General features: G+C 39.8%; 1 protein-coding gene across 36 annotated transcripts in view; it reads left to right on the plus strand.

The window, feature by feature from the left end:
* NRXN3 (neurexin 3) overlaps positions 1-26,312 on the plus strand; it is a 1,583,151-nt gene that overhangs the window by 740,590 nt on the left and 816,249 nt on the right. For all 36 annotated transcript variants that reach the window (XR_005791087.1, XR_005791088.1, XR_005791089.1 and 33 more), the window contains 4 exons: positions 14,972-15,091; positions 23,702-24,083; positions 25,125-25,315; positions 26,130-26,303. Coding sequence is in view for 33 of the 36 variants with exons in the window: in XM_040477865.1 (XP_040333799.1) it covers positions 14,972-15,091; positions 23,702-24,083; positions 25,125-25,315; positions 26,130-26,303 (867 nt within the window). In the remaining 3 variants the exon portion in view is untranslated. The remainder of the gene's footprint in view (positions 1-14,971; positions 15,092-23,701; positions 24,084-25,124; positions 25,316-26,129; positions 26,304-26,312) is intronic.

Consider the following 26,312-nt stretch of genomic DNA (forward strand, 5'->3'; position numbering starts at 1 on the left):
CTTTGCCCTCTAATAGTCCTGGCTTTGGATCTACTTACTAGTTACTTGCTCTTGGCCAGGGTAGTTTCAAATCTCTGTTTCTTACTTTTATGATCTATAAAATGGGATTACAATACTAACTTCACAGGATTGTGAGAATTGAATATTAAGCCCTGACATGAAGCATAGCAGTTATTTCATGCCCCATCGTCCCTAATAGTCTCCTCTATCCTTTTACCCTTAGCACACCTATGCCAGCTCTGGAACTGTCTAATCACCCTCTGAAATTGACAAGGACCCTAAATGTGCTTTGCATTCTAAAAGATCCACACAATTAGAAAAAAGGGTATGAAAGGGAAGCATCATTTACAGTCTTAGACTATCTGAAAGAACTTGCTTCTGGGTCAGAGAATAGAAAGAATTGTGAGCATGTCTTTTAGCCACAGTGGACTGATGTTGGGTTGGAGGTAAAAGGTCATCTGAGTAGACAGTACAGTGAGGAGCCAATGTAGTGCACACCGCTCTGGAGGCGGTGCATGTGTTTGTCTTCTTGACTCACCCCACATAACATAGGTCACAAAGCTCCATGCTTCAAGCATGGAACCATCACATAAGCTCTCCCAAGTCCTTCATAATCCCCCTCCTCAGAACACCATTTCCTCTTCCCTCCCCAGCTAGCTTATCACCAGCCTCCAACAGAATTGTTGCTGATTCTTCCAGTCTTCTTGTGATCTGCAGCAGCCTTGTCTCTGACTCTGAACTCTTCCTGTTTTCACAATGGGCCTCTGTCCCCATCCATGGGGGCTATGATGAGTGATTCAGAGCTTCCCATATACCAGACACGAAAGGTTTGGCAAAAGAAATAATAAGTTTGCTGAATTATACATTTGACATAATTTTTTCCAAGTGTGGTTGGTACCTAAAAATCTGCCAAATATATCAGAATGGGAAAGAATTCCTAGTAATATACAAAATGAAACAAAAATTAATATCTTGAGAAGATGTATTTAAAACCATTTCTTTACCAGACAATTGTTGATAAGGGTATATTATTTAAAAATCATAAATAGCTCTAAATGATCTATAAGTGATATTTTGTTACCCACTGGTATTGGATCTCAAATGCTGATTTAATGAGTAATAAAAATATTTGGCTCATGACAAAGTTGAAGTGTATGGATAAAACACTGCTTTGGAGTCAAAGAGATACGGGCTTGAACCTTGTTTCTGTCACTTTCACCTTAAATACCCTCATTTGTGTTGCTTAAACCCTCTGAGTCTCATGGCTTTTTCTCGTAAAATAGGATGAGGAACCCACACTTCAGACAGTATTAAATAACTATACTTACGAGAGTTAAGTGGGAAGTAGGAAATGGTCCACAATAGGTGGCCTTTCTCTCTCCATTTCTTCCTCAACCCATAACAGGGAGAGAGAGAGAGGGAGGGAAAAAGAAGAAAGGGAAGAGGGGGAGAGAGGGAGAGTAGGAGGTGGGGGAGAGAGGAAGAAACTTTTTTGAAAACCATCACTTTACTTGGAGGTATCATGTTCTAAGTTGGCTCCATCATGTGATGGAGTTATTTTAAGGATATCTCCCATGATAGGATACTGTTCCAATTTATTTTGCTATGGGATTCTACTTCAGGCCTTGAATGTGGGTTTCACAGTTATATCGGTGGTAGGGTGAAAGATATTTAAACCATCACTGTGATTGGTAACGTCCCCTTAGTATGCACTGTTCCCTTAGCATGCACTGGGCACTAGTTACTACTAAATGTTTTACATGTATTGTCTTGACTAATCCTCACAAAGCCTTGTGAAGTAGTTACTATTCTTTTTTTATTCTTTTTAAAAATTTTATTTTTAGAGAGGGAGAGAGTGTGTATGGGTAGATGAGAGGGGCAGAAGGAGAGGGAGAGAGAATCTTAAGCAGGCTCCATGCTAAGCGTGGAGCCTGATGTTGGGCTCGACTCTGGAATCATGACCTGAGCTGAAATCAAGAGTTAGATGCTTCACCAGCTGAGCCACTCACGTGCCCCTAGGAGTTACTGTTCTTGTTCTCTGCTATGCATATGGGGAAGAAGAGTTGTAATGAGTTTAAGAAATTGGTAGGAAGGGCTTCTATGCGGTACTATTTGACTTAGGTTCAGAGAGGCATACAGGTAAACTGATGAAATAACAAGATGCAATCCTGGGGCAGTTGGAGTACTACCTGTGTTATGAGACACTTAGTGGCCTTGGGGGATTTTAAGTAGGAATGGGCATGAAGAAATTTCTGTTGTAGAACAATAATTTTGACCACATTGTGAAAGGTTGATTGATTGTGAGAGTGAGAACGCACCTTTAGCAATACCTGAAGTGGGAGTGGAGGAAGGCCAGAACCAGTACAGTAGAGGTGGGATCTCATGGAGTGAGCAGATTCAGGCCTCCCCTGGGACATGGAAGTGCCTACCTTGGCTGTGGTTTGGGTGCAGAAGGTGAAAGAAAAGAGAGAGTCCAGGAGGGACTTCATGGCTTGAGGAACTGGATGGGGATGACCTTAAGATAGATGTTGGAGGCGAGAGGGCTGGGGAGGTTAAGAGAAGCATGGGACATAACCTGGAAAAAAATCAAAATACAGAACAGAGTTGAGGAAAGAAGTAAAGGTTGGCAAAAGACATAAAAAGTCCGGAGTTCTGGAATCTGAATTCTTTGCATTATCCACAGATGCTTCTTATCAAGTTTATTTTTTGTAATGTTTATTTATTTTTGAGAGAGAGCGAGAACATAAGTGGGGAGGGACAGAGAGAGAGAGACACAGAATCCGCAGCAGGCTCCAGGCTCCAGGCTCTGAGCTCTCAGCACAGAGCCCAACGTGGGACTCGAACTCATGAACCGTAAGACCATGACCTGAGCAGAAGTCAGATGTTTAACCGACTGAGCCACCCAGGTGCCCCATCTTCTTATCAAGTTTAAAATATTAGAACCATGGACCTAGACTGCTCCTTAGCTGCTATGAAAAGCAGCTGTCTGAAAGTTAAAATGACAGGATTGTTGCATGCATGTAAGTGGCATCCCCCTGGGTGAGATGTGCTGCTTGTCATCCTATATAGTTCACAAACAGAGGAGTTCATTTTATTAAAGTGGAAAAACCCAATACTGTTCAAAATACATGCTTCCAAATACTTTTATTTGTTCTGTGTTCTGGCAGCATTTTAAAGATAAAGATCTTGAGTTTTATTTTTCTAGGAGAGAGATTTGCCTCTGAGCGATTTGACAAATATTGAGAATTTTCTTAATCTGTTTTGTTCCCCTGTCATTTTCTCTATATGTTTCTCTCTTCTCCCATTTTATTTTGCCACCTTTTTCCTCTTTGCCTTTGTCTTCTTTCCAGCTGGAAATTAAAGCCATGTTTATTGCATTGAGCTAGTTAATTGGTTTAATAGATGTATATATTTATGTGTGTGTAGGGCATGTGTAGAATATTTCACTGTGAGGATTTATTTTTGTATCTCTTAGCCATCCTTGGTTCATCCCTTGGCCAATAGAAGTTGTGTAGTGTAATAGTTAAGGCCAAAGTGGAACCAGACTGCCCAGATTGAAATCCCAGCAACTAGTACATATGTGACCTTGAAAATTGGTGGAACTTTCTCCTGCCTTGGTTTTCTTAAGGGTAAAGTGTGGATATTAATTGGACCTAGGTATCAGTCAGCTCAGTTCAGTTATGCTCCATTAACAAATGTGTCTCTGCAATGTTAGTTACTTTAAAGAACAGAGTTTTATTTCCCACTCACATTAATGGTCATCGTGGTTCTGCTGTGGCTCTGCTTCACGTCCTCTTCTGGACCCTGGCCAAGGAACAGCCCTAATCTGTCACCTCTTGGACTTGTGGCAAAGGGAAAAGAGAGGTGGCAGAGCCATGTAATCACTCTTAAACCTTCTAAGTGGCCCAGGCTACTTCTGCTTACATGTCTTTGTCAATGGAGGAAGTCACACATAGTGCCTGGCATGATGGGACAGGAAATACAATTCTCCAGAAAGGATGGACCGATTAGGAATGGACTGATAGGAAGGGAGAGCATATTTTGTCAACAAATAATATAAACATGACAACCTTATGGGATTGATGTGAGTATTAAATTAATTAATGTAGGAAAAGCACTCAGAATGGTGTCCAGTGACTGCTGTTTGGTAAGTAAAATATACATACTTGCTGTTATTAGCAGAGTCTAATGCAAGTATGAGAAGAATAAGAAATATATTCATTTACTCTTTACCATTGAGAATTCACTTTGCATGCCAAGGACAGTGCTATGTGAAGTTGTGAAGGACACAGACATGAAGATGTTGGTCCCTGACTTATAGGACCTTTGTAGTCCTGCATGAAAATATGAAGCAGAAGGATAGTTAATGACTCAGACCTCCTGATAGACCAGATAACCCACTGGTAGGGTACCCAGTGCACACTTGTGGACCCCTTTCTCCCACACAATTTGTTTTTACTTGTGTGACACTTTCAGAAGACTATGAGCTCCTTGGTTATAGTTAGTGTGTCTTTTTCATCTTTGCACCCTCAGAAACTTCCACAATGCCTTTATAGTAGGTACTGGCCATTTCAATTAAAAAACCCTCTTCCTTTATACAGCTTGGAAGTGGGGTGGTGATTTCACCCTGATTGGTAGGAACAATTAATTACCTTTTGCTTGATGCCCCAGCTTTATCAGGAATTCAAGGTGCATGGATAAAGCAGTCAGCAGTCTGAAGTTCACTTCCATGCTGTATGCAAATCGCTGCACAAAGTTATAAAGACAGCCTATAGAGATTAGCCACATTTGCCAAGCTAGCCACTTTGCATGCTTGCCCAAGGCCACACTTGCTGCATGAAGAACCGTTTGTATTTAAGTCTTACTTAGAGGGAGACAAATAATTTGAATCAAAATACCCTTGATCTATTTTTATTAATGCTCTGGTTTTAATTTTTTCCTCTATGTGCTTGTCTTGCAAGTTTTATTTTAGTGGGTGTCATAAAGAGATGATATTTCTAGTGAGATGGAGAGCTATAATTTCTCATATTTTGAAACCTACATACATATTATTTTAAGGGGGGGGTGGGAAAGATCATCATCTTAGTGAACTAGGGCCAGAATAGAGTGGTAGTTCTGCTAATCTAGCCTCCTGGATCCTCCAGTTGCACAAAGCAGATGTTAAGAGGATAAGAGGGTGCACTCAGGTGATAGGACCATCCTGCATTTCAACTGGCTCTGTTCACAGTGGGAGATCAGCTAGTGCCATCAATCTCATAAGCCAGTAGACCCTGTAATTATCATCGGAAGGAGACAGGCTGGAAATATCACTCCTTTTACATTCTTATCTCAGAGTTAGTACTTTCTGGTGTGGGAAGGAGGTCCTGCACACATAGGGGTTGATATGGAAATGCTGTTTCACAAAGCTCTTTGTCTCGGGATACTTATAAAACCTAGTGACTGTATCTTTATATCTAAAATAAAGTCCCTCTTCTGAGATATGGTAATTATTTAGAAACATAGAGCCTGAAGGGACTTTGGGTATGGAGACCATATCTCTTAGCTTCTGTCTTGAATAAAGCTAAGCTAATTAAGAGTAATGGTGTTCTTACCTTCTCACAAGCCCTCCATGGTCCTTATGGGACCATAGGTCCTCATTGTGGAGAGCCTGGTGATTGCCCTCAGAGAGCTATGCATTTCCTCACAACCTCAAGAGTTTGGTCACTATTTGGTAATTTGAAACCACAGTCCCTACATCTGCCTTTAATGGTGATAGCAGACCACTGTCTTCTGTTCTCTTTGTACTTCTAGACTGTAGGCAGCTAGAGGTTAATGGGGAGAACTCTGTGGAGTTCCATCTGTGAAGCCTAGATTCTTGATTTAATTTCATGATTTCATACCCTGTGACCTTGGGAAAGTCATTTAATGTTTTTGCATCTCATCATAAGCATTGATATTTCCTACTCCACAGGGTTGTTGTAACATTTGAGTTACTAGGGAGGGAATGATCAAGTACTGTGTGTCGTCTTAGTCTGAGTTCCTTGAAAGTAGAGCCTGAGATAAGGACTTGGGTCAGGTGGTTTATTTGGGAGAGATCCCCAAAACTGGGAGTGAAGGGGTAGAGAGGATGAGCAGTAAAAAAGGAAACACTAGTGTGGGTATCCATAGTCAAGTTTTCTGCTGTGGGTCAAGTGGATATGGGGGAGATGGAGAGTGTTGTAATGAATGCCTCCAAGAATTATCCACTCAAACGACAGGAGATTCGGGTGAACTAATCCATTAGCTTTTCCCCTCCCATTGTTTGACAGCATCTATCTCCTTTCCCCCACTTCTTAGTGTCTCTTGCATGCAGGCAATGAAGACACCTCTGACTTTAGAGAAGGCCCAAGAGTTGGCTCTGCTTGAGGTCGGGACTGTCAGGCCGTGTGTGAGCTTACAGCTGTCCTGCTGTCATGGCTAAAGTCTGAGCTTGGCCCAGGAGACATGATGCAGGGTACCACAAGTGCCTGCTGCAGGGGCACACAACGTGACCTATTTATCCTCTACTTGTATCTCTAATATAAACTTTTAACTTCTTTTGGCTTTATTAGTAGGTTAGGGCTTGACCCTAGTCTTGCAAGTAAAAAAATAAAAAAATAAAAAGTGAAATCAGGTCCCACTTTTCATTCATCCCCAAGATCAGATTTTCTGTTTCTATTTCACTGTGTTCTGCCACTTCTTGAATGTCCTTTACCTGGCCTCACCTTGTTCGTCCTCAGATCTCTAGACTGGGCCAGCCCAGGGGCATAACTTATGTGATGAAGCTGTGAGAACAAATGCAGCTACAGCAGAGAGACTTTGCAGGGAAACTGGGGGCTGTGTCACCTTGGCAGGTTGTAGCCCTTTGTGCTACCTCTTTACTTGCAAAGCTGGGGGAAACCATATCAGCTTCATACTGGGAAACTAAATGAGATTGTAAATACAGAGAGAGCAACTAGCATCTTTTTACCAATGTTGCTTTCATTCTCATATCAGTTTCTCAGAAAGCTGTAGTTTTTTTTCTGGCTGGGAAAAATATATTTAAAATGAAAAGTAGTGTCTTTATTTGTATCTGCTGCCTGGTATCTTTTAGCTCAAGATGAATTAGGAATTAGTGCCTAAGTCACTCAGCTGCCACAAAGCAGTGTGCGAACGTCTTCCACTCCCCTTCTTTTTCTTCCAGCACCTTCAATAATTTTACTGTCCTTTATTTTTTCATCCAATTTTATTAATTCACTTATATATATTATTATTGTATTGAATACCTTCTCAATTTGGTCAGGTTTATTCTATTGCTGAAATATAGTCTACAACTCTCTTCTCCTTTTCCATTTCTTCTCCCTTTCTCATCCTGCTTACTAGTTTGATGTGGAATCTATTCAATTATATTTATTCTTCCACTAGCTTTTTTCCCCCTAATATGTTGAGTATCTTCTTGGTGTAAGGTACTCTGCTTAGGTGTTGGAGATTTTAGAGGTAGCATGTTCTCCTTCAAAGGGCACAGAAGTAGAGGCAATGAAAACACACACACACACACACGCACACACACACATACATATATATGTATGTGTATATGTATATATACATATATTATATGTAATACCAGGGACATAGTGATGATTTACAGGGTACAAGTGTAGCTGAGTTCCTGGAAAGGTGCACATTTCTAGCTGGAAAGGGGTGGGTGGAGGTAGATAAGTGGAGAAAGTCTATGGAAGACGAGCAGTGGAAGATGTATTATGCCTTCCTTAATTTCTATTGACAGCAAAACATTAATTATTGGGATTAATTATGCCTTTCAATTCATAATCGGACATTTTTTATTCTGCTTTTTATTACAAAGGGTCAATTCACAAGGAAAAGGCTTAAATTGGCATTTATTAGGAGGATATTACGGGAATAAGCTGCAATGCATATCTTAGTACGGCTCTCTTTCACTCAGTCCACATCATTTTCAAAATCTGTGTCTTTAGTGCTAAATAATAAGATCATATAGAAAAGGCCCTAAGGTACAACAATGTTTTAAATCATCAAAAGAAGCCTAATTTGTATTAATTATATCATGACAGTGGTGGGGAAAATACTAGTATGGTTTAGAAAGTTTTTTTTTAAACAAGAATAGAATCAATACCTACAAAAGCATCTTTCTGCCTATCCCTGAGCAAATTGCCCTCATCTTTTGAAAAGTGGCTTCATGGGGAGAGATTATCACAAGAAATCTTGAGACTGTGTTCACCTCACCTCTCCTAAGCAATGCTGTAAATTTATGACTTAAGGTAGAGATTTGGCAGTAAATTGGGGGCAGGATTCTTTCTCGTCTTTTGTGGAGTCATTTGTTCCTTTAGAGAGATATCAGCCCTGGATTCACTGCATTTCAAAATTGAGATGCCATTCTCCGAGCCGAGATGAGTGGGTTCATTTGACACTGTGATCACAATTTAGAGATCCTATTGAATAGGCTGCCAGGGTTTGCTTTGTAATGTTAGGCACACTCCTTGTTGCAGTCCTTAGGCATGGGCCAGAGCACAATAACTGAAACTATGCAAGAAAAAAGAAAGAAGGGGAGAGAGGCAAGGAAGGAAGGAAGGAAGGAGGGAGGAAGGGAAAGAAAGACAGCAGGAATCCTGTGACCCTGAGTCATCAGTAGGCAGTGGTGGCCCAAGGTGCAGATTAACACCATACTAATAAAATCATGCAGGCAGTGAACTTGGAGCCACACTTTTGAGCAGTAGGAAACGTCCAGGGGATGGTGCTGAGTATGACTGATGCTTCGTAGGAAAAGTGCAAGTAACGGAAGCAAGCTGTCTTGACTAGTAAGATCAGTCATGTCTTACATTTTCTGGAATCTTTGCCTTCTCATCTGAGGGTGTGTCTACCACCCAGGTTCTCAGATTGATTCCTCTCTTTTCCTCTCCTGCTCCCAGTCCACCTTCAAAAGTGATCTCAGATCCTGTTGACTCCACCTCCAAAATGCACCCCAAACTTCACCACCTCCATTTCTACTCCTACCTCCTTAGTCCAAGTCACCTTCATTTCCTGCCTTTAACAGCCTCCCTGAGATCCCTTGTTTCTGCTATTCGCCTTTTTGGGTCCAGTGCACCCATAGCAACCAGAAAGATTTTTAAATCATAGGATCCCCTTACCCCTCACCTCCCAGTGACTCCCAGATGCATGTAGAACAGAATTCAGGCTCTGTACCATGTCCTTGCGTCCTCTTGTGATCTGGCCTCTGCTTACTTCTTCACCTTCTTTCCCACCACACGCTCTCCTTTGGGCACAAGCTCCAGCCACCGTGGGGTTTGTTGTTGTTGTTCCTCTAATATGCCAAGGTTATTCTGGGCTTCTGCTCTTGCTGTTCCCATTGCCTCGGATATTTGCCTCAGACGCACCTCCGGAGAGAAGCTTGCTTCGACCTCCTCAGTTAAGAGCTCTCCATCCAACCGGGTACTCAGGGCAAGAGTGGAGAAGTCACCTCAGAGAGGCCTTTCTGAGACTTGCTATAAAGTAGCCCACCCTCTATTCCCACTCTCCACCCAAATTACTTTGCGTCATATCCTCCTGTTTCATTTTCATCATAGAACTCAACCACATCTGATGATTACCGTATGTTTGGGTATTGTCCTTTATTCCTCCCTCACTTCAGACTAGGCTGTAAGCTGTGTAAAAGCAGAGACCTTATCTGTCTTATTTTCTCTGAAACCTCGGCACTGGACTGGTGCCTGATCCCATGTCGATGCTCAGGTACCATTAGCTGAATGTATGAATTGGTACACTGTGATACACTGTCAGAGGTTAGCAACAGTACTCTATTAGCAGAGTAGAGGATGAGTCAAGGGAAAGGGGATGTCAGCCCATAGTTGAATATGTTGTATGTGGCAGGCTCGATGGTCCATTTACTTTCAGATTCAGTAATGACTGGTGGTGTTTCTAGTGGATTTTAACTAGAAACAGGGTCTCTAGTACCCTCCAGGAGGGTACATGTGCTCGGGGTGAATAAGTGGGTCACTTGTCTTTCTCACATACCTCACTGTTAGTCGTCTTAACAGAAGGTTTTCCAGAAAGCCTCCCATGTTCATATCCATTATTGGAAGCCCTGAGACTCCAGGACTCCAGTGAGAATGGAGGAATCTGTTTGAGGTTTTTCACCCAATTGTCTCTACAAGTAAATGATTTAAAATTTCTTTCAAAGGTAATGAATGCTTTCAGGGAAAAAAAAATGAGTTTATAAAAACAAAACACCTCTTATTCTCTATTGGGTTGTCAACCTGAAGAAAACAACCAGAACCTGAAATTGCTTTGGACAGAAAATAAGATGCTTCCTTCCTATGTCTCTGCCACCCTCCCCTCCTTGCCTTTGCCTTTACTCGCCTGACCTCTCTCTCTCTCTCTTTTTCGGGGGAGGAAGACTGATAAAGTATATGGTGCTGTAGGCTTAGTAAACTGTTTGCCATAGCTCAGCTGGCCCAACCTAGGGTGCTGGTGGAAATGAAGGTAAGTTTTCTCTTTTAAAATCTATTTGGTGTTCTTAAACCTAACACAGTCAGTCATTTCGAGTGTTTATCATACCATTGAAATGTATAATCACGTGCCTTTTGCTACACCTTTCTGAGGGACTCAATTTCGTATTTTGTTATGCACTGTGGCAGTTTTGACTCATGTGAAACATGGTTCCAAGAGAAATCAAGTTGTTGTTTCTTTCTCTTTCTTGGACAAGTAGAAAGATATTCAGGTAATGCAAAGTGATTATCGTACAGATATTGTCCTCTTCATCCCTGCCCCTTCACCCCAAGCAAAGTAAGTTTCCACTCTTACCTACCCACTTTTGGAGATAGTCCTTTGTGGCAGATGGAAGGAATTTCTCCTCCCTGTGTATGAGCAAAACCACCATGTTTGGGCAGGTTTTAGAAATTTATTGACAAACTAATGTATGTTGGGGTGTCTTGTAGTTGTACTGGTTATGTTGCTCCTGGGGGGAATAATAAATTCATGTAATATGAACAGTCTACTAAAAAGCAACAACAAGAAATAAAAAGAAAACAACTAAATAGGCTCAAAATAGTTAAAATCCAGAGTCCACCTTGTGAAGGTGTGTGCCTGTAGTACTACCCAAATACAGATTTTTCCCACACACTCCCTTTCCCTGTTCCCCTCCCCAGAGGGAACAATCTACTAATATCTATCTAAGTCATCTTCCTCCAAGCAATCAGCAATGATTTGTCTCTCAAAGAATGCTTTTCTCCTCATTTTTCACTTTTATTTTAGTATGAGTTCTGGCTTCTTAAAGAAATAGGTCTTCCACAGGGTTACTGTAGCTAGGCTAAGAAAATTCTCTATTTGTGTTTTTCATCTGTGACGCCTCATTCTCTATCTCCGTCCATTAGAGAATTATACCATCTTTGGTGAAACATGTCTTAATTAAAAGAGATGATGCTAAGTGAGTTTGCAGTGAGACTAGGTCAAGAGTGAGAATTTGGGTGGTATTGCCCAAGGATTCATTAAGGCTCTTTTTCCTATGATAATAAACAATTGAACACTTCTATAGACCTCTGTATCTCAGAAATCTTCAACTATAATTTTGCTTCTTTACTCCAGTCACAGGGGTCATTACTTGAGAAATTCAACTATAAGGTGTCAGATAAATTATTAGTTTTCTGTATTTAGAGCAAACAGGGATGAACTAAGCAGCCTAAAGGGAATCAAAATGTTTTCCCTTTGTGATCAATATTTACTATTTAAACTATAAAAGAAGGAAACATGCATCTAATACTCACATCCAATATGTGTCTAATCACAGATCACCTTTCTCCTGGCTACAAAAAAAGAAAAAGGACAATGCAGGAAAAGTAGTGGCTTTGAGTATTTTTTTTAATGTTTAAAAAACTAAATTCCCATCAGTTCCTTTTAAAGATCCAATTTAAAAAAGAAAGTTCTTCTCCTTATCTGGACCATCCTTTTTGTAAAGGGAAGAACTTTATACACCGTTTTCCTGATGCTTCTTCACCGGCTTTGTGCTTGAATCTTCCAGAGAAGTCTTCCCTAGACAAAAGCCTCCTTCTTTGAAAACCTAACAGTTTGTATGTTTCAACTTTCGACTTGTGTCTGCATCTTCTATCACTTACCAGGCCCGTTTTATGCTTAGGCTACAGATTGGATTTGCTCTTCCCCTCTATTTGCCTACATTTCCAGCTGAGTTTAAACATCACTTTCTCTCTGGTAGGATGCATTGACCTTTTGACTTGATTAAAGATAAATGCCATTGACTCTCCACTTTTGGAAGATGAGATTTTTTTTCAGAAGCCCACTACGATTTCTATATTTATTGCTTGAAAATGAATATTGAATAATACTCATTTCCCTACCATTTTAATGAGATGGGTATGGATTTTTTTCCTACTGTCAGAGTAACAAGAATTATTGGGGTAAGAGACAGCATGAGAGGTTTTAGGCTTTTTTTTTTTTTTTTTTTTTTTTTACATGTTTGGTTATAGACCATCACATCCTAAAGTTTTAGAGTCAAATGGACAGTTAAATATTTTTGTTTAAACTTGACTAGAATGGATATTTCAAGGACAAAAGAAAATTCAAAGTACCTGCAAAATGTCAGCAGCATTTTAAACACACTGGGCTGATTGCAAAGCTTGTTTTACATCTCTGTGGCTAATATGACACTAAATGTGGCAATTTTGCTAAACTGTGACTATGTTTGTGTTAGTATTTCTCCCTCTTACTTTGTTCCCAATCATAAAAATGAAGTGATGTGCAAGAATTGCTTAAAGAACGGATGCCACCTATAGATGTTTAAATAGTCTGCCTTTGTAACAGTTCTGCCTCCATAGCCAGTATTTTCTACGTCTTTCTTTACTTTCTTCTTTCTTATTGAAGCGTTTGCATGTAGAATAAAGAGGATAAAGACACACACACAAAAAAACAAAGGCAGATTTGTTTCTTCTGAGAACATCTGTTCTTGCTTCAAGGCACCCACATGATGTAGCCCATTTTCTCTCAGTGCCTGCACAGTTTGCTATTGTAAAAGTGACTGTTACATCAATCTGAGATCTGAATTTAATGAAATAATAAACAGTGCTACCTAATGAAGTGACATATAGGAAAAATCCCATTATAATGCATGTGCTTTATATAGTATTAAGACAGGAATACTCACAAAGAAAAGCTAAAATTGAACATAAAATGATTTATTATAGAATTCCAACCCCCCCCCCCCAAGATTCATCGATCTCCTGGCATCATACCCAATTTTGGGTACATACATTTGGTCCACTTTACAGTTCATTGAATCCTTAGAATTCTTGCGAATTTGCATTGTACTTGGGGTATAGGTACATTTTGAAAAAAAAATTAATGCAAATTATTTATTGTATAGATTGTGATCAAAAGAGACCTTTTTACTTTGAAAATCTTTATTTTTAAGAAGAAAATCCCCCCAAACTTCAACTGCTATCATTACTCATATAACCAGCATTCAATAGCAACACTAATAACTCAAAGGGTACAGTTTAAAAGTACCTAGTTTAAAAGGTATTTACCCAAGTGATACTACTTTCTAAATTTCCTTCCCTAAGGAGTATATAATAACTCAGTCTTGGAGTAGAGAAAGGGGTGAAAGTGAAAGCTATATAATAAGCTTTCAAAATTTCTTAGATAAAAATGTATTGACCTTAGTTGATGGTTTCCAAAGAAATAAATACCTATGTAGACATCAGTTGCTCAATAAGTGCTCATTAAAGCACCTACTGTGCACCTAGGCCTGTGCTCCTCCTATATGTCGGATCCAAGTGTATTCTGACATATTTCAAATGCATAATACCCATAAAGACATATTGGCCAGTTACGTATTGCGTCTTTTTCCCCCCAGCTATTTCCAAAGATAGGGCTTTCTACATAGCGATTGACTAATCCAGGAAGACTTACATGGCATCTTTCTGCATGGGCTCAGCTACCCACAAAGAAAGATCAAACTTGGTCTAAGTTCTCTGGTTCTATGCAATCTTCTTTGTCTTTTAAATTTACATCTCAGTTCAATGGTGAGCAAAACATGACATTTCTACCACCCTGCCATTACTAACCAAATTCTTTTCATGCTTCAGTGTTCATCTTGACAGCTTTTGTCCCTAAATATTGTAATTCCTTGTTGAGCCGGATTCTCCTTAGGGTGCACTTGAACATCCTCTTGAACATCTTGATCATGGATCTTTAGAGACAACTTGGTTTATTCCTTTATTTGGTGGCACTTTCTACTGAATATTTTTTTGACCTAGAAGGGTTCTATTTTGGAATTTTACATTATTTCATTTCTTAGATTTTTATATCTTTTTGGAGGATGATGAGCAATGAGATAAATCTGGAATACTTCACATTCCCTTCAGGAGCATTATTTGTCATGGGGTTTAGACCTCAACATTATTATTGTGGTGATTACTGTAGTGATTTCTATGGTTGCTGATTTCTGGTAGGACCGTGGGTTAATGGCAAAATCAAGTTAAGAATATATATATTACAGAACTCTTTTCTCATCCAATTGATGAATACTCTCCAAAAGCCAGACTGGTGTATTATGCCTAAGTGACCAAATAGTTCTAAAAAAAATACATGATGGGTTTCCTGTATCTTTAAGAAATTCATCTGAAATCTAAGACTTTGAGAAACAAAATGACAGCTGACTACATTTCTTATAAACGTTTGCTTACCATTGGCATTTTAGAACTTTATATCTGTAGACAAAGGAGGACACTTATATCTTTCATTGTTTTGTCAATGTCCATATGAATTGAGACTTTTGCATTTGGGGCAATAGTGGAGCATTCTCTTGGATCAGTGAAACTAACATGGGCTATGGGTGGGCATGATTCCTTGAATGCTACTGGGTCATGTGCACCAGTGTGGCTTTGACAGTTCTGATGCCATAATTACTACTTTCAGAATTGATTCTAACTTTAACACTTACCATCGTCCTTAGGCAAAGGACCTGAGACCCTGTATGCGGGGCAGAAGCTCAATGACAATGAATGGCACACCGTTCGGGTGGTGCGGAGAGGAAAAAGCCTTAAATTAACTGTGGATGATGATGTGGCTGAGGGTGAGTACAGCTATATGTAGTGAAATTTGTCTGTCTTTGCTCTCATAGTCCTCTTGGTCATTCAGTAAGCAAAGGGTTTTTTTAAAAAAAAATGTTTTATTTTGCTTAACAGAAGTCATGTGACATGTTCTCTGTTGACAAACTCAGGTAAGGCTAAGGAGGTCTTCCTCTATATTTGCATAATCCCTTTTCATTGATCTGTATTATAGAATTTACCCATTACTGTCGCTGTATGTTGATGAGATATCCTTAGGCATAGAATATGTATCTGGAGAATAGATACACAGTTCTGTAGATCCTTTATTATTCATTTATTCAAAAATCACTTATCAATCACCTTCCCAGGTGCCAGTTTCTTCTCTCAATAACTGACTTTCTAGTAGAGGGAGATGAATAAATCAGAAATTCAGAACATTATAGGTAAAAGTATGTACTTAGATCACTACAGGATACTTAGAAGGAGCTAAATACATATGTTATTTAATTGTTATTGAGTATCTACCATGTTTTGAGTTCTACTTCAGAAGGCAATAAGAATATGGAGGTGAAGAAATAGGCAAGTGCTTGACTTGGTTGGAATTTACATTCTAGGAGGACAAATATAAATGAATGAATGTATACATAAGTAAAGGAACATTTGAAGCTTCACATAAGCAATAAGTATTTCTTGAGAGCCTGTTACATATCAGTAGTGTGCTAAGGATGTAGAAAAAAAGAAGGAAGCACAAGAGATTATCTGTTTCCTCAAATAACGAACCAATTAGTAGAGTAGATAGGACCCAGGTAATAGAAAATAAGACAAAGAATATGTAATGAGATTCCAAAATGGGTGGGTTGTCGTTGTCATTCAGAAGAGAAAATTATCATTTTGGGTTGGGGAAAGCAGGAGTGGCTAATTGAGGTAGCTAGTTAGCCATAATTTGATGGGTAAAATTTAATGAGGTCTAGGTTGGAAGAGAGAGGGCATCCTCCGTGTTGTATCCAAATAAATCTCTACTTTCTAACATTCCAGAGCAGTGCATAGGATATGAAAAGAAAACTTGGGGGGTAGCATGGGGTATTATAGAACACTGTTCATGTCAGGAGATCTGGGCCCTGGCTTTAATTCTCTGCCAGATGTTGGAAAAGTCACTTACTGTTTCTGAATCTTGTCAAATGAAGTCAGTGGTGTAAATTATCTCTAGATTCTTCTGTGATTAAGATAGTCAAGATAGAGTCAGGATCCCTGGGGTTTCATACAGTCATTTTAACTAAAATACTTTTTGCTGTTGGGACAGATATGATATATCTCTTTTTCCTCATTTCCTCATTTTTAACCTTGAAATTCTATTACTGCTAAGGACCTCTCCTGTTTAAAGGTCCTACAATTTGGGGTCCTATAATTTAATTTTATATTCATGAGCTTCAGTACTTCTGGAGTCTGGAATTATAGTGAGCCATGTGTGGAGGTAAAGCATGTGTGTGTGCGTGTGTGTGTGTGTGTGTGTGTGTGTGTGTGTGTGTGTGTGTGTAAGTAGGTAGGTAGGTAGGTAGGTAGGTAAGGAGAGTCTATGAACAGAGGAAGAGTAGGAGTCATATATTCAGTGCCCAGTAGGCATTAGATACTGAGATAGCTGTCTTACATATATCGGCTCCTTAAATCTTCTGTAATTCCCCATTACCTTGCAAAATAAGAGTTCTTATTGTCTTTTTACATTCAAGAAGACATGAAATTTAGAAGGAGCTGTGTAATTCAAGCTCCAAATTCATGTTTTTTGTGATATCACCAAATCAAGCTGCTTGCTGGACTTCACAAACCATCATAAGAAAAATGATTTGTATTATGCTATGGGAAAAATACAATGGAATTGATTAGGGGTGATGTGAGGAATACATTTTAGTGTAGACTAAAACACCCCTCTCCCCTCAAAAATGAAGCTAAACAGAACCATAATAAGTATCCAAAGCCCCCCAATTGTATGTACGTAGACACCTTAGTATGTGTGGGGGGTAAGGTTACTATTCTATATGCCTGAAGGGTAACTTAGCTTTATGTAATGAATGTAAGCAAAGAGATGTAAAAATGGATATATGGTTTAGAACCTACAGCCATCCTGAATTAGTTATTCAAGAAGTCCTCGTGAGCTGTTAGTTCAAACAGGATTCTGCAAAGCAGCAGTGACAGTCCTGTATCCCTTGCTAGCTCCTCTAGGCTGAGCCCAGTAGCCCAGCGGTGCTATTCCCAGCGTGCTTTGAATGGCAGCCACTAGATGGCGACCTCACCCCAATCTCTCTGGACAGTGAGTCCCTTTTATTTCCACAGGAAATAACATGCCCTGAAAGCTGTAGTCACAAAGAACTGCAGAACTGAGGATACAGTAATGTGTATTACCTCATTTGGTCATTATTCTTTTATAGAAACTTTAGAATAAAGGTAATTATAAAGTGTTTTTTCTCTTACCACTAATAATTAAAAAGCAGGACTAAACCATTGAAGACCCAAGTCATCCAGTAATTTGATATTTGAAATTAATGAAGCTCTTTCATTTTCAACCTTATCCCCTTCTTTACTGCTGATGGAAGAGAGCAGCCATAAGGATAAAGAAATCTTGGAGAAGAAAAGAGCTATTTTGCTTATGAGCTACAACCTTGGATTGCTTCTTACAGTGATAATGGGTTTGGGAATTTTAATTTTAGCTCACAGAAGTCATAAAATCAGGCAATGAAACTAAAATACCACACAGTCCTCAGGTTATTAAGTAGTGTCTTATTGGCTTATTTAGCAATCCCTTTCATGCTGTTTAAGGTCCCCTAGGGTGTCAAATTTTCAGCTAGTTTGTAGAAATGATGCAAAGAATAGGTCAGACTCATAAGGAATCAAAAGCAAGGAAAGAAATATTCCTTAGCCTGGTGGTTTTCATGTATTGTGATACAGTGTGTTCCTGGGAAAGTGTTAGGTTCAGTTGACAGTTAATAAAGATTGATTGACTGACTGACTGACTGAGCTGGATTTCTATTTTCAAGAATAAATGAAGGGAACACTTCACTAGGGTTATGCTCCTCAGAATTGGGATCTGATGCTGTGTGAATCACCCACTCCAGCCAGAGCTTCTTGCTAGTACAGAAATTCATCTCTCTTTTGACTCCTCTGGTTCATGTTGATTTCTCTGTCCCTCACCCTAAACAGCACATGCGGCACCTAGCTGTAGAAAGTCATTTTCCAAGGACAGTTTGTTCTTTATATTAATAAACAACATGATAGGATGGATTTTGGAAATAACTAGGTTAAACAAAATGAAGCGGACTTTTTATTGCAAGATTTGCTGGGATCCTTTAGTATGCTAATATACATTGCTAATCATCAATGATCACATGTGAAGTATTTACCAAGCTTATTTGGCTCCAGAACTTGTTGTTGTTGTTGTTAAAGGATATACTTTTGAAAAAATTTGTTATCATGGAGGAAAGGGTATGTGACCAATGGAGCTGGAAGATTGTGGGCAAAATGTGCATCCTTTACTGAGACTTTATAAGCCTTCATTTTCTTGACTTCTCTCCCCATGTCTGGGAGCCAAGGGAGGTCAAGTTGCCTCCTCTCAGTCTTTCCTATTATTTCTTTGCTAAGCTTTTAGTGTGGCTAGGAACTTCATGTGTAGAGATGGCGATGATCCAAACCCTGACTCCAGGGCAAATGTCTCAAATACAACCTCGTTCCTCAGATGTGAGGGATGCTTGCTGTGCTCAGTCCCCTCTGCTAAACACTGCAGGACATACAGAAGAGGTGAGAAGTGGTTTCTACTTAAAAAGAGATTGTGTTCTAGTAAAAGGGAACAAAAAAATCAAACTAATTAGGAAATTCTTAACACATTTCAGAGAAAGGAAAAAATGAATTATGCATAATTATTAATAGCTATCAACTTAAGCACTAGGCACCATTCTAAGTACTTTCTGTGAAGTGACACATCTAATCCTGAAAACTTCATACCTACTTCACAGATGGGAAACTGAGGCACATAAAAGTTATATAACCCAGGCAGTGTGGCTTCAGAGTCTACGTGCTCGACCAGTATATGCCTCATGGGAAGTTACAGCTCGACCCTGGACAAATTTTCTATAGGTTTATGTTCTCCACAGACTTTATCACTCTGAGGGCTAGTGTGTAAACTGCTGTTGGCCATCAGTGAAATATGGAAGGGAATGTGTGAGTAGGAGCCAAGGCAGTACAGTCATTCTCAGGAAGGTGCTGAATATGTGTAAATTAGAAGGAATGACGTGATGATGGTTGGCCACTGGGAAGGAGTGTGAACCCATTGTGGAAACTTGAGTGTGGAAATTTCACCAGTTAAATTCCACCCACAATAATGTAAGGGATAAGTCAAGTTTTTTCTCCACTGTGTAGTGTTACAAGATGAGATGTGGGTTTTGGAATTAGACACACTTGGGTTCAATTTGAGGTTCTACCATTTACAACCTGTATGAACTCTGATCCCATTGCTTAACCTAAGCTAAGTGTCCCCTCTCTAAAGCAAGATAATACCTATTTATTGTGATAATGACATTTGTTGGTGGTTCTGAAGTGTCTAGCACAGTGCCTGACACATAAATAATGTTTAGTAGTCTTGTGGGGTTTTTTTTTGTTGTTGTTATCTTTCTCCAAAATCACTCTTCTTTCCTGTGAAATTTGAAAGCAGCTGCTGTGAAGTATGCATATATGCAAACAGAAAGGTGTTTTAGTCTACAAGACAGCATTCAGAGGAGATGAATGAAAAGGTTCCCAATCAATTAATATTGATTAGATGATATACAGATTAAAAAAACCTGTATAGGGGTACATGGGTGCCCCAGTCAGTTGAGCATCTGACTTTCAATTTCAGCTCAGGTCATGATCTCACAGTTCGTGAGATTGAGCCCCGCATTGGGCTCTGTGCTGGCAGTGTGGAGCCTGCTTGGGATTCTCTCTCTCCCTCTCTCTCTCTCTCTGCCCCTATCCTGCTTGCACTCTCGCCCCCCCCCCAACAAAAAAATAAATTTTAAAATCTTAAAAAAATCCAGCTATCTATCTATCTATCTATCTATATTTATTTATTTGCTTAGTTTGGCGCAGGGCTCAAACTTCAAGCAGTCTCTTTAATGCTTTCTCTAGAAGTAATAGATTACTTTTTTGGAAACCTCCATCCACAGCCAAGTGAGCTTCTTTAGCAGTTCCTCTTCTAATTTGGCTCCATGTTGCACCCCCGCCCCCTACAACTTCTAGTTGAGCCTCTGTGACTCATCCATTTAAGGTTTTCTTAAATCAGTCTGTGTCCATGGGCTATGCTCTCAAATTCCATTGTTAGTTTCCTTTCTCTTACCCTTCTTCAACCTCTCTTCTCTCTGTCAACACTGTACATAATTTTCTTGCTTTATGAAATTCATTTTCTAGTGAGCAGAATTTCCTAACACCTCAGTTCTGGAGGCCAGTTTATCTATAATTTCTATAAAAGCTCCCTGTTGACTTTAAAAATTGTCTCTTTGGGTTTCTTTTGGAATCCCAGTCTTCACCAAGGATCATCCCATTATCACTTCTTAATTATCAGAGCTGATCTTCTTCCCCTCCCCCTTCCATCCTCCTCCTCCTCCCCTTCACATCCTCCTCCTCCTTTCCTTATCCTTATTTTCCTTCTCCTCCTCCTCCTCCTCTTCCTCCTCCTCCTCTTCCTCCTCCTCCTCCTCCTCCTCCTCCTCCTCCTCCTCCTCCTTTACCTCCTCCTCCTTCTCCTCCTCCTTCTCCTCCTCCTTAGGCTATGCTAGTTTTCATTTTCATGATTAGTCCAACTTTCAATACCAAGTAATTTTATACACTAATTCTCCTACTTTTTCAATTATTAGCAGATTTATGTTACATTTTTATTTTTGTTGTATTATAATTTTATATTTAGGTTAACCAACACCCATTATTTTATTTTTGCTTCTATTAAGAGAATGAATTGTCACTAGTTGTCAAAACACCACATAGAAGCTCATAAAATGTAAATCTGACTTTTGTGCTTACAAACAACTCTTTGCATCAGATCCGAGTATGCTCCTAAAGAGATGACATTAATACTGAATATCTGAAGGTGAGATCTAGTTGAATCTCCCAGGTACTGAAGTTGAAGGGACCTAAGAAAATATAATCCCCTCCTATCCTTTTTTTTTCCTCTGCTGTCTGAGTTCTACATGAATAGCAAAAACAACAACAACAACAACAACAACAACAACAACAACAAACAACAATGAAAAAAACAAATGCAAGGCTGGTTAAAGCCAAATATCATTTTTATCAGTGATAACACTAGTACTGAAGAATGTGGTTAACCTCTACTGAATTTCAGAATTATTTTTTTGATAACTTGTTTTTAATGTTTATTTTTGAGAGAGACAGAGAGAGAGAGGACAGAGAGAGACAGAGCGTGAGTGGGGGAGGGGCAGAGATTGAGGGAGACACAGAATCAGAATCAGGCTCCAGGCTCTGAGCTGTCAGCACAGAGCCAGATGCAGGTATTGGGTTTCTGAACTATGAGATCATGACCCGAGTTGAAGTCAGATGCTTAACCGACTGAGCCACACAGGCTCCCCTGAATTTCAGAATTAGAATTGCCCACTTGAATGCTAACTAATTCAGGGCTTGGGTAGGCATCTCCACGGAAGCAAGGCTTGCTTCCCTAAAGTCCATGGTGTGGTGGGTAAATGGGGTAAACTGGGTATTTCTTTTTCTTTATTTCTTTTTTTTTTTGTTTATTTTTGAGAGACAGAGACAGAGTGTGAGCGGGAGAGGGGCAGAGAGAGAGAGAAAGACACAGAATATGAAGAGGCTCCAGGCTCTGAGCCATCAGCACAGAGCCTAATGTGGGGCTTGAACTCACAAGCTGCGAGATCATGACCTGAGCTGAAGTCAGACGCTCAAGCTCAACCGACTGAGCCACCCAAGCGCCCCTACACTGGGTATTTCTCGAAGTCAGCTTGTTCCCCTAGGGAGAAACAGGAAGTGCCAGGGGGTGAACTATGGAAATACAGTTTCTTGGTAGATTTTCTTTAATCTTCCTGATTATGTCACTCCTTTTCCTCTGGAAAGCTGTAACAGAGTTAGTAAAGAGATGCTAGGAGTGTCTTTGTAGAGAAGTTTCTTCAGTGTGGGAGGTAACAAGATAGGGCAGGAGGAGGGATTTTCCCTGCCCTTCCTTCACCACTGGGGCATTAGGGCCTGGTTTGTTAAATTTTAATGATTTGTCTATATAAATGTTGAGGGAGCCACCATCTACTCTAGCCATACTAATGCTGTTTTTCTTAACTTTGTTATTAAGATTTCCATTCTCTTTTGTATTTATTTCAAACCCCTTTCATTACTCCTGCCCTATTCACTTACTACTTCTAGATAAGCCATGTAATGAAAGGTCTACAAGTTTATTTGTATCAGCTGGAGATCTTTTAATTGTAAGTGTCAGACACCCAACTCAAATGCTTGAAGCACAAAAGGGAATCTATTGCCATATAGTTAAAAGTCTGGCTGTGACTACTGAATCCAGACCTTCACATGGCATCACCCTAGAGAAACTTTCTGTCCGTGTTGTGGTTATCTTCCGGGTTGGCTGTCTACTCAGGCAGGCCCAATCTCTCTCCTTATCACGAGGCCTCTGGCAGCTCTGGGTTTTCTTCTTATTCCTTCAACAAACCTTATTTACCAAGAATGACTCTCTCAAAGGTGTTCCAGCAAAAGTTCTGGAGGTGAATATTACTCGAGTTAATTACTGAATAATTACTGAATACTCCAGTTTATGTTGCTGCTAATCCCTTGGTTCTAAGGATGGTTCCTAGACCAGCTATATAAGCATCACCTTGGAACTTGTTAGAAATGCATATTCTCAGGCTACACCCCAGACTTTTGAATGATAAACTCTGAGGGCAGGGCCTAGGGAACTGTGAGTTAAGAAGCCCTTAATGTGAGCCAGAGGTATGCTGAAGTTTAAAGACCACCTTGTTAGTCCATATAGACAATGCTCTTTGGTTAGGGGCATAAAATATATGGAGTCGTCCAGTCTGGGTAGCCTGATTATTTCAAGAGCTGGGTGAGGGCCAGCTTTATCCAGTCCAGATGGTTTTAAGGTAAAATAAAGATGGAAGCTGTTTTATTAGAAATAGCAACAGTTGCTGGTCAGAAAAAAAAATAATGTTCTACAATAGAATCTTTCTACAAGTACTAGGTGGTAAATTATTACATCAATAAATATTTGGTACTGAATGCCTAATGCTTTTTTTGTTGTATCTTTAAAAGGTTTAGGGCAAGAGACTTTTCTGCTTATAGTATGCTTCATACCCAATTGTTTTTTTTTGAATGGAGATGGATGGTTTTACCCTTTCAGTGGAATTATCCACAATTGCGTATTTTCTGTTATGTGATGGAATATTCTGAGCTGCGGCATGAGAGCATGGTATTCAGGGCATATAGCTCAGACTGGGTCAAGAGTCAGCCTCCTGACTGAACATTGGCTCCATACTACATTGAGTATTTTGTTTTCTGGAAGTGAATATTTTGCATGGACACCTAAAAGATACAGTAAGGATGCCGTGACAAAACATGGTGACTTGTTGGTATCTCCTTTGTGATGTTCATAGGTACAATGGTGGGGGACCATACCCGCTTGGAATTCCACAATATCGAAACTGGAATCATGACTGAGAAACGCTACATCTCCGTTGTCCCCTCCAGTTTCATTGGGCACTTGCAGAGCCTCATGTTCAATGGCCTGCTCTACATTGACTTGTGCAAAAATGGTGACATTGATTACTGTGAGCTGAAGGCACGTTTTGGACTGAGGAACATCATTGCTGACCCTGTCACCTTCAAGACCAAGAGCAGCTACCTGAGCCTGGCCACCCTCCAGGCATACACCTCCATGCACCTCTTCTTCCAGTTCAAGACCACCTCAGCTGATGGCTTCATCCTCTTCAACAGTGGTGATGGCAATGACTTCATTGCAGTTGAGCTAGTCAAGGGGTGAGTAGAAGACTTCACATAGTTTATACCAGGTATCTCAGCTCAAGCCCTGCATGAAATATGGATATGAAAAAAAGTACCCATTCTGTTCCCTACTCTCTATTCCCAGTACATGCTCTCATCCTCATTGATTAAAAATACCTATGTAATGGTTAGGGCTGGAAGGAAGAGAAATTCATTAGTTTATTTAAATATATTCCACTAACTCAATATTCTCAGAATTTTTTTTTTTTTTTTTTTTTACTGTAAAATGTAGTCCTTTAAACCTATAAGAGAGAAGCTTATTTTTGCAAAAGAAGGATATATAGGGTGCATTGCATCTGTCTCTGGGTCAGTGCTATCTGCAGCTACCAAGTCTATAGGAAGAAATGAAATATAGATATTTTCAGCATTACCATTAGCTCATTTATGCAACGTTTTAAAAGCTGTTCTTTCGGGGCGCCTGGGTGGCGCAGTCGGTTAAGCGTCCGACTTCAGCCAGGTCACGATCTCGCGGTCCGTGAGTTCGAGCCCCGTGTCGGGCTCTGGGCTGATGGCTCGGAGCCTGGAGCCTGTTTCCGATTCTGTGTCTCCCTCTCTTTCTGCCCCTCCCCCGTTCATGCTCTGTCTCTCTCTGTCCCAAAAAATAAATAAACGTTGAAAAAATAAAAAAAAAGCTGTTCTTTCTGCAAGATATTTTACTACCGTGTGTTGGAAAATAGTTAAAATAAAAACAAAAACTAGAACAGAACCAGATAATAGATCCATGATCCACTGAATTTAAATGCCACCCCTTAGTGTTTTGGAATGTACTGTCTACACTACTTTGTGACTCTGGATTTTTAGATAGTGTTAGAGAAGTGAATTACGTAAGTATGGAATTAAGGTCTGATAGGATAGGCGAGGATTATTTTTACAATCCTAAATCAAGCTTTAATTATTCCTGCATAATGCCAGGGTAACATGGGGGATGTGAAGCCGTTAGTGTCAGTTATGTATATAGGTTGCCATTAATCCACTTTAGGGAGTCTCAACTCACTGGGGGGTTATTGTTTCTCACAGGTACATACACTATGTGTTTGACCTCGGGAATGGTCCCAATGTGATCAAGGGCAACAGTGACCGCCCCCTGAATGACAACCAGTGGCACAACGTCGTCATCACCCGAGACAACAGTAACACCCACAGTTTGAAAGTGGACACTAAAGTGGTCACTCAGGTTATCAATGGTGCCAAAAATCTGGATTTGAAAGGTAAACCTGTAAAGAAGGATTTCCTTTTTAGAACATTTTTTACAATAGAAAGGCTGTTTGCAGAAGTATACTGCAAGTTAGGAATGCTATGTGTTTTCGATACATAATGCATATCCTATTTTAACAACATTCAATTATATCCAAATGCAATTTTTACTTAAACCACTCTTCCAGGGATGGTTCGTTTTCTCTGTAAACCTGAGGTATGTGGGGGCTGAGTGTGAGGTGATAAATGTCAAAATGTGGGGGCTCATAATATAGAGGAAAGGAGATATATATATATATATATATGTTTTGGAATCTCAGCTGAATCGCTTACTGCCTGGGTGACTTTGATGAAATCTCTTAGCCTTGTTCAGCTTCTGTATACTTTTTTTTTTTTTTTGCAAAATGAGGATAATAATTGTTACTACCTTTATGGGCTGTTACGATTTTTGATGGGATAATGTCTATAAAATCCCAAGCATATTATTGGTAACAAGCACATAAAAAGCAGTGAGTAAGTGGTGGTTTTGTTGAAAATATTGTTAATCTTTACTTCATCATAAAATGGGAACAATACCTACCTCATAGACTGCATATAGTGATTAAAATTTGTGAGATGGCATGCAGAAAATGAATGACATAAGCAATGTTAGTTTCCTCTGTCAATCTACAATGTAGAAACTCTGGTAATTAGTTGTTTATGCTGGTTCCCCCTCCCAGCTTTATTATCGTTATCCAAGAAGTATACTAGTCTAAGGTGCATTAGCTTTAGTTGACATGGTTTCTAACCCTTTACTCATTTGCTCTTGCTACTTACTTTCTTTTGCAGGTGACCTCTACATGGCGGGTCTGGCCCAAGGCATGTATAGCAACCTTCCAAAATTGGTGGCTTCCCGGGATGGCTTTCAGGGATGTCTGGCCTCGGTGGATTTGAATGGGCGTCTGCCAGACCTCATCAACGATGCCCTCCATCGGAGTGGACAGATAGAACGTGGCTGTGAAGGTACGGCCT

This window comes from Herpailurus yagouaroundi, unplaced genomic scaffold (assembly GCF_014898765.1).
Source record: "Herpailurus yagouaroundi ecotype Mexico unplaced genomic scaffold, PumYag 141, whole genome shotgun sequence".
Taxonomy (NCBI): domain Eukaryota; kingdom Metazoa; phylum Chordata; class Mammalia; order Carnivora; family Felidae; genus Herpailurus; species Herpailurus yagouaroundi.